Source organism: Beta vulgaris, chromosome 7 (genome assembly GCF_026745355.1).
Source record: "Beta vulgaris subsp. vulgaris cultivar EL10 chromosome 7, EL10.2, whole genome shotgun sequence".
NCBI classification, from domain to species: Eukaryota; Viridiplantae; Streptophyta; class Magnoliopsida; order Caryophyllales; family Amaranthaceae; genus Beta; species Beta vulgaris.
In genome coordinates, this window is record NC_079208.1 from 9836839 (window position 1) to 9846639 (window position 9801).

General features: G+C 37.8%; 1 protein-coding gene across 1 annotated transcript; it reads left to right on the forward strand.

The window, feature by feature from the left end:
• Nucleotides 1-4821: 4821 nt before the first annotated feature.
• On the forward strand, nt 4822-5196 carry LOC125491702 (uncharacterized). Its single transcript, XM_048633795.1, has one exon. The coding sequence runs from the start codon at nt 4822-4824 to the stop codon at nt 5194-5196; it is 375 nt and encodes a 124-aa protein (XP_048489752.1).
• Nucleotides 5197-9801: the final 4605 nt, after the last annotated feature.

Below are 9801 nucleotides of genomic sequence, written 5' to 3' on the forward strand. Positions count from 1 at the left end.
TCCCTGTTTTTAACTAAAATGATGTGAAATAAATTTACGATGTTAGAGTATTATGTTACTGAGCCTCGGCTCACGACGTTTTGTTTTATGTTTTAGGTACCGATGGCGATAACGGGATGGCGTAGCAGTGAGGATTTAATTAATATCTAGATTATCTAGACTCTCATGGTTTTAATTTAAGTTTATGTCAGAACTCTGATTAGTAACTAAGTTTCTATTAATCAAGACTAATGTTGGATCTATATTATGCTTCATGTTATAAATGTTTAAGTTTATGATTTTATGTTGCCTTGTATTTTCCTTATGGAAAGTACGGCGGTAACGCGCCGACTATCTAGGTTCCGCTGCTAATAATCGATTAATTAACTTAACCACGATGATTAGAGGTCGAGGCGTTACAGGTTGGTATCAGAGCAACGGTTCTCGATACCTCAAGTAAAATCTCAAAGGTTTTACTTAAATTAGTAAATAAATGATAAAGTAATCTCATAAAACCAGAGTCATCACCATAAGTTATAGGGTTTATATAATATAATAATATGAATACTAAATGGTTTAGTTAATAAGTATTTAAAAATGAAAATGAGTGTGAGTGTTAGGATCGGGAAGGGAATATTTTTATTATTTTTACGATGACGTCTATGCCTCGTTTAACATGTTATGCACATGGAATATGTGATGTTTTAGAACATGGCAACAAGTGGAAGTGGACCTACTAATGGAGGAAGTGGAACCCATGGGTCTGAAGTCACACTTGAAGAAATGAGGCAAAGGCTAGATACCTTGCGAAGTGACCCTGTTTTCGAAAAAACGACTGAAAATGCTAACGGAAATCAGGTGGATATAATGAAGCTGATGATGGAATTCTTACAAGGAAACCGACCAAGGGCCAAAACGGAGCAGGAAGAATGCTCCAATATGTTCAAAAGGTTTTCTGCTCACAAACCGCCTACTTATGATGGAAAACTTGACCCCACTGAGTTTGAGGAATGGTTGAATGGCATGGAGAAACTCTTTGATGCCACCCAGTGTCCCGACAAGTGGAAAGTTAACTTTGTTGTATTCTACTTAAAAGGGCAAGCTGATCTGTGGTGGAAGACTGCTAGAGAGATGCAGAAGCAACCTGGATTTGGATGGGAAGGTTTAAAGGAGGTTATGAGAAACCAGTTTTACCCTCAGTCTCTGCAACTCCAGATGGAATCTGAGTTTATCCATCTGAGGCAAAGGGGTATGTCAGTTCTGGAATATGCTGTGAAATTCAATAAGTTAGCTCGATTTGCTCCTGATCTGGTGTCTACGGATCGTCAAAGGATGAATCGATTTGAAGGAGGTTTGAATCTGGACCTTCAAGAAAGGCTTGCTGCAAACATGAGTAAGTCCTATCAAGAGCTATATGACCGGACTATCAATGTTGAAAGGAAAATGAAGCTGCGAAAGGAAGTGTATGAGGGTGGAAAAAGAAAGCTAAACTCATGATAGCCACTCCAACAATAACTTCAACAAAAAGCCAAACACGGGATATTCGGGAAACGATCAGAAGCAAATTCCTCGATGCAACAAATGCGGAAGACAAGGCCACATGACGAATGAATGTCGTAGGGGAAGTGATCAGTGTTATCGATGTGGTAAACCAGGTCATTGATTAGAAATTGTCCAATTCCAGATTGGCGAAGTGGAAATGTTGTTAATCGTGGTCAAAGAAATGGTCAGAACTCTGGCTATGGTGGAAATGCAGGCAATGCAAATAAGAACCCTCCACGTGGACCCCCGCAGGCTGGAAGAGTCTTTATGATGCAGCGTGATGAAGCGGAGGCAGATGATACTGTCATTATTGGTACTTTTCCTGTCAACTCTGTACCTGCTTATGTCCTTTTCGATTCTGGAGCTTCCCATTCGTTTATATATGCTGCATTTTCTAGAAGCTTGAATGCAAAACCATGCTCTGAATTCTCTGCCATGTCTATCACCATCCCTAATGGTGAATCCATCTTATGTGATGTCATGTATAGAAATTGTCCTATTCCTATAGGAGGATGTGAATCCCAAGTAGACCTCGTTCAATTTGAATTAACCGACTTTGATGTGATATTGGGAATGAATTGGTTGTCGAAGTACAAAGCGGACATAATTGCCTTAACCATGAAATAACCCTCAGGAAGCCAGATGGGTGTAAGGTTTCTTATCGAAGAAGAAAAGTCCAACCTAAACCTGAAATCATCTCATCCTTGAAAGCCTTCAAGTTACTTTCAAAGGGTCATTATGGATACCTATGTAGTGTGGTAGACCTAACCAAACCCGAACCCTCGTTATCCGATATTCCCATAGTTTGTGAGTATCCTGATGTATTTCCGGAAGAGATACCTAGCATGCCACCAGAGAGAGAGATAGATTTCAGCATTGACCTCGTTCCTGGATATGCTCCTATCTCCAAGGCACCTTATCGAATGGCACCTGCTGAGTTACAAGAACTGAAAAAGCAACTAGATGAATTACTCGAGAAGGGGTATATTCGACCTAGTGTGTCGCCATGGGGTGCACCAGTTCTATTTGTCAAGAAGAAAGATGGAAGCATGAGGTTATGCATTGATTATCGAGAGTTGAACAAGTCACCATCAAGAATAAATATCCATTGCCTCGTATTGATGATCTTTTTGACCAACTTCGAGGTGCAACTATCTTCTCCAAGATTGATTTAAGATCCGGATATCATCAACTCCGCATAAAGCCAGAAGATATTTCAAAAACTGCTTTCAGGACCGATATGGTCATTATGAATTCACAATGCCATTTGGGTTAACCAATGCCCCTGCTGTCTTCATGGATCTGATGAACGAGTATTTAAATCATACCTCGATAAGTTTGTGGTTGTATTCATCGATGATATCTTGGTGTTTTTAAGAAACTTAATCGAGCATGAAGAACATTTGAGGAAGGTGTTAGAAGTGTTGAGAGAAAGGAAGTTGTATGCAAAGTTGAAGAAATGTGAGTTCTGGTTGAAAGAAGTTGCCTTTCTAGGACGCATCATTTCAGATACTGGAGTCTCGGTTGATCCACAAAAGATAAGAGCTATCATGGAATGGCCTAGACCCACTAATGTTCCTGAAGTTCGGAGTTTTATGGGTTTAGCTGGATATTATAGAAGATTTGTCCAAGATTTCTCCAAGATAGCCATGCCTATAACTCGATTGGTGAAGAAGACGGTTAAGTTTGTATGGAGTGATGAATGTGAAGCAGCTTTTCAAGAGTTGAAGAAGCGTCTCACCACTCTCCTGCTCTTACTCTCCCTTCTGGAACTGATGGATTTGTTGTGTATAGCGATGCCTCTAAGCATGGATTAGGGTGTGTGTTGATGCAGAATGATAAAGTTATAGCATATGCTTCCCGTCAACTCAAGCCTTATGAACAAAACTACCCAACCCATGACCTTGAACTAGCCGCAGTTGTGTTTGCTCTCAAAATATGGAGACACTATCTCTAGTGTTCCGTGTAAGATCTTCACCGACACAAAAGCCTTAAATACATTTTTACCCAAAAGGAATTGAACTTGAGGCAACGTAGATGGCTTGAACTCCTAAAGGATTATGATGTCGAGATCCTATATCACCCAGGCAAAGCTAATGTCGTAGCTGATGCTCTAAGCCGCAAATCCTACCTAAACACAACCTTAACCTTGCCGAAAGAAATCAATGATGATTTGATGAAGATGAAAGTGGAGATCATGCAGCCGAAAATAGAAGCACAGTTGTACGCATTGGAGTTGAGGCCGATTTTGTTGGAAGAAATAAAAGAGGCGCAAGATGGAGACTTGGAGTTGCAAAAGATAAAGAGTGATGTGAGAAAGGGAAAATCACCGGGTTTGTGATCCAAGATGATGGCACGTTGAGATTTCAGGGTAGAACATGTGTTCCAGATAAGGAGGCATTGAAAAAGAGAATTCTGGAAGAAGTCACAACAGTCCTTTTTCTGTTCACCCTGGGGAAACAAATTGTATAAGAGGATTTAAAGCAGACCTTCTGGTGGAGCAATATGAAGCAAGAAGTTGCAGAATTTGTGTCAAGATGTCTGACTTGTCAAAGGATAAAGATCGAACATCAGAGACCTGCAGGATTGTTGCAACCATTAGATGTTCCTGCATGGAAATGAGATTCAATTTCTATGGATTTTATCATGGGGTTGCCACTATCATTTCGAGGAATGAACTATATATGGGTCATTGTGGATAGACTGACAAAATCCCCACATTTCTTAGCCATTAGAAATAATTGGAGTTTGGATAAGCTAGCTGAGTTATATATGAGCACAATTGTCAGATTGCATGGAGTACCAAGTTCTATTGTGTCAGATCGTGATTCGAGATTCCAAGCAAAGTTTTGGAAGGAATTACAAAAGGCACTTGGTACGAAACTGGATTTTAGCACCGCTTTCCATCCAGCAACAGATGGTCAAACAGAAAGGACCATTCAGACTCTCGAAGATATGCTGAGAGCATGTATTCTGGATTTTCAAGGAAGTTGGGAGAAATACTTGCCATTGGTTGAGTTTTCTTACAACAACAGCTATCAAGCTAGCATCCAAATGGCACCATATGAAGCACTGTATGGAAGAAGATGTAGAACACCCCTGTGTTGGAGTGACATTGACGAATCTCGAATGATTGGACCTGACTTGATACAAGAAACAACGGAAAAAGTACGATTAATTCAAGCCAGGATGAAAGCTGCATAGAACAGACAAAAGAGTTATGCGGACCATCGAAGGAGACCATTGGAGTTCGAAGTAGGTGATCATGTTTTCTTGAAAATTTCGCCTACTAAGGGTATTATGAGATTTGGTCAAACTGGTAAGCTAAGTCCGAGGTACATTGGTCCATATGAGATTTTGGATCGAGTCAACGAAGTAGCTTATCGCTTGGCGTTGCCGACAGACTTGGATAAAGTTCATAATGTTTTCCACGTGTCGATGTTGCGAAAGTATATACCAGACCCTAGCCATGTGATCAGACACGAGCCTTTGCAGCTAAGGAAGGGTTTGACTTATGAAGAGAAACCGATTGAAATTCTTGATTGTAGGGAAAAGCAACTTAGAAGCAAAGTAATTCCTATGGTTAAGATTTTATGGGCTAATCACACGTCATCTGAAGCCACTTGGGAAGTAGAAGATCAGATGAGAACAAAATACCCTCACTTGTTTGAATAGATGACTTTAATGTGTTTAATTATGTGCTTCTGAAACCTTATGTATGAATGTTCAAGTCTATGAATGCATGATTTTATCCTTTTGATAATGCTATGTAAGTTTCGAGGACGAAACTTTTTCTAAGGGGGTCAATTCCCCCCAATAATTTGCCTTCTTCCTCACCCTTTCATGGCCATTTGGCACTCATGCAATCACAACTCTCTTCTTCTTCTTCAGTCAAATCTATTACCAATCCTCACCATTGCTTCTTCAAGTTAACAAAATCAGATTATTTACTTCACCATCCTCCTCCCAACCACTGATTTTAAACCTCCCAAACTCCACTATAAATTGCCATGGAGATTCAATACCAAGAACACACCAACAATCTTCATCCCCTCTTCTCTCTCTAATCAGAAATTCAGTCAATAATCGCCGGAAAATTGTAACTAAAAGAAATCAAAAAAAAAAAAAGAAAAGAGAAAACCCCAAATTCATAATCTCTCTCCTCTGTTTCGGACCCCCCACAACCGACCACCGCGCACGCCACCTGCGTCGCGCCCAGTCCCGTCCCCACCCCGCTGTCGTTCGCCGACCACCTGCACAGCTTGCCGGAGATCTGCGCCAGCAGCTTCGTTCTCCCTCTCCTCCTCGCGCACTCTCTCTCCTCCTCGCGCTCTCCCTCTTCGCTCTCCTTCGTCGTGCCAGCAGCACGCGCACAGCGCCACCTCCTCGCCGTCGCACTGCCGCCGTTCGTCGGAGACCGTCGCTGCTGCTCGCCGGCGTCCATTCCTCAGGCGTGATTTCGTTCTTCCCTTCTCTTAGAAGCAGAGGTGATGTCTTATTCTCTTAAAATTCTGATTTCTTATAATCAAGCCCAAGTCAAAATTCCTTTTCTTAGTTATATTAGTTTTAGGCCAAGGGTAGTTCAATTAGAACCTAAATTAAGTAACTTAAAACTAAAGGAAAAATTGACAATAGAGGTCTCAACTTTGGGTGATAATTTTTAAAAGGTATGAACTATTAATTAACCTGTGTAGGTCCCAACTTTAGGGGGTATTAACTTTTAGCCGGCCTAAGTGACTTAAAACAGGCTTAATAGGTCATAACTTGTAAAACTTGGGTCACACCAGAAGAGTTAATTGAGGGAGGGAAGTAGGAACTAGGTGAGATTTTAAAAAACTCGTCAGTTTTAAGTCACCGAGGCCCGCTAAAAGTTAAGACCCCCTAAAGTTGGGACCTACACAGGTTAATCAATAGTTCAAACCTTTTAAAAATTATCGCCCAAAGTTCAGACCTCTATTGTCAATTTTTCCAAAACTAAATCCTTGTTGATGGGCTTAGATGTAGCTTGAACTTGTTCCATGGACTTACTAAGTTATATTAGTGGACTGATTTATATTAGTTAAACCAACTCAATTCAAGTGTTGCATGTACATTAATTGGGCTTAAATCTGATCTTTTATATTATTAGCTAAGCTACTTAATATTAAATGGGCTAATTGAGTTAACCTAAAGCTGATTTAGTGTTTCATTAAGTTGTGTTAGTTTAATTTATTAAGTTAATCATAATGTTGGGCTTATAATATGAATTTACTTAGTTAAATCATTTAAGTTAATCTTGTTGCTTTAATATATTAAGCTTTAGTGAACTGATTTAGTTAGTTTTACTAAACCACCTAAATTATATACTAAAATCTATTATTGGGTTATAATTCATGATTTCTAAACTAGTTGAGTTGTTTAAAACTAATTAAAACTAATTCATTAAGCTTGTTGAGTTTAAGTTATGAGTACTTCACTAATACTTAAGTTCACTTATAATAATTAGTTACTTGACTTGTTAGTTTTAAATGACTAAATAATATTAAAATAATGTTAATGGATCTATTATAACTTTAAACTTAACTAATTATGGACGACTAATTAGTTATTAACTATGAACTAGAATAGTGAAATGTTTTTGAAAGGTTATATAATATGTAATAATATAACTTTAATGTTTCGATAATTTCTAAAAATATAGCAAATGAGTTATATTATTAATTAGTTGTTAAAGAGCCGCCTTAATTAAAAAGTTATTAACGATTAAGAAATAATGACCTTTAAGGAGACCTTTACGACGTTATAATAACCGTTATGACCTTAATAAGCGCTAACTAATATTTAGGCTTAAAAGCTAAATAACGAAACGTTCATTAATAAAATTATTCTTGAATAGATTAAGGAAGATAAAGGATATTACAATCCTCCCCCGGCTATCAAGGTTATTAAGCAGGAATTCAGGTAACGTCTACTGCTAACACCCGCATTCCCCTTCAAAGTATGTTTTATGATCATGATTAATATTATGTTTTATATATGGATTGCGGGATCGAAATGAAATGTTTTATGATGGTTATGATGATATGATGCTACGAAATGATGATGATGATGTTATGATGAAATTAATGAATATAATTATTCACGATGATGATGATATGCTTAAAACTAATGAAACATGATAAATTCAAGTGAAAGACGGTTCTTGGCAAGTATTCTGTTATCCCGGGTCGTGCACGTACCTTCCGGCCGGTTAGCCACCTTCCGTTTACTGAAGGCTTTTGTCCTCGGGTGGCACCGCGCATTTTGGGCAAATAACGCCACCTTCCGTTTAGTAAGGGCTTTTGTCCTCGGGTGGTTGCCTTCCGTTTATGATGTTACGATGATTTTGGGGAGACGTCCCTTCCGTTGTACTGGCCAAGTTACCAAAGTAAAATATACATGATGATGAACATGATAAAGAAGATAATCTAACATGATATGATATGTTTGTGAAATGTTTTACTTATTCTATTCTCCCTGTTTTTAACTAAAATGATGTGAAATGAATTTACGATGTTAGAGTAGTATGTTACTGAGCCTCGGCTCACGACGTTTTGTTTTATGTTTTAGGTACCGATGGCGATAACGGGATGGCGTAGTAGTGAGGATTTAATTAATATCTAGATTATCTAGACTCTCATGGTTTTAATTTAAGTTTATGTCCGAAATCTGATTAGTAACTAAGTTTCTATTAATCAAGACTAATGTTGGATCTATATTATGCTTCATGTTATAACATGTTTAAGTTTATGATTTTATGTTGCCTTGTATTTTTCTTATGGAAAGTACGGCGGTAACGCGCCGACTATCTAGGTTCCGCTGCTAATAATCGATTAATTAACTTAACCACGATGATTAGAGGTCGGGGCGTTACATTAGACCACTAACATATGGTATATTACTAAATTTGGAGTCATGTTAAGACAAAAGGAAGAGCTAAAAATTTCTGGAATGCACCAAGTGGAAGGGAGCCATCTTAATGAACCTAAATTAGTCGACCAAGGCTGAAGGAATGCACCCATACCTTCCTCATATATACCTTCCCATCCTACATAATTTTCATCACCAAAATCAGACAAAATTGATCTGCCCAAAACTCCCTTCCCCTTCCTCCCTCCACTCACCCGTTTTGGCGGTACTGTCAGAACTTATCACAACTTGTTTTTTTTGAATTTTTGCCTTTTAATCTCTGCATGCAAAGCTTAATTCTCATTCACTACATATAGGAGCATATTGGGCAGAAAAGAAAACACAATTTCGAGGCCAAGAAGTTCAAGAATTAGAGCCATCTTCTTCAACTAAGAAAACAGTAAGTATGTTGTATATTTTGGGTTGATTGAGGTACTTTCTTTGGGTATTTTGTTATGATTTTTCTTGTGATGTAAACATGTATTTAAGGATCCCAAAGAAGTCAGAACCTCAATTTAAGGAGAAGGAGAAGTCGAATTGCACTAATTGCAAGTTAAGGTATGCAAACTCAATCCCTTTTGGAGAACAAGTATTGTGAGAATTATTAGGAGTATTTTTTTGAGAACAAAATTGAGGATGAATTTTTGGTTTGGATGACTATTAGCTGCTGTATATTGATGTTAATTAAATATAAACCTTTGCATGTTGAAAAGCAAATGAACTTGGGTTCCTTTTTTACACTAGGAAACGGTTAAGTGTGTGTGGAATCGGTTTTTCATAAAGATTTGTGTTTACTTGTATTTTGGATGGTATTGGTGTGACTGTATAGTAGGTTAGATGATGATTAATATGTTACATGTATGTATGTTAATGGTTAAGAAAAATCTCTTGTGATAGTGGTGGAATTCTTACACTAGAAAAGGTGTTAGAAGCCTTTTTACTATGTGATTTCTACAAGGAATGCTCTTTGAATTGTAGGAAGGATGTATTGGAAATTATTGCAATAAAATCTTGATAATGAAATACTGCATTTCAATAGTGTATATTGATAAAACTTGTTACCTCAATTCATATTACATTAAATGCGAAGAAACTACTTAAAACGTGTTTTTAAGAATGAATTACGCTCGATTTCCTAGAATGTTTTCAAGGGGAGAATCTTTTGCAATAATTTGAGATTTACAGTAGGTTGGAGATGAACTTACTCACCTTATTCAAAGATCATTTTAAGATAAAAAATTTGTTCAAAAAGAAATCTTCTTTACAAAGTCCGAAACCTCCTTTTTACACACGTAAATCCAAATTTTCTCTGATTGTTTGAGTTGCATTGTTTGTGGTATTCCTAAGCTTATC

Excerpts from the sequence above, each read along its gene's own strand:
- LOC125491702 (XM_048633795.1), top strand. The coding sequence starts at position 4,822 with ATGAGATTTGGTCAAACTGGTAAGCTAAGTCCGAGGTACATTGGTCCA.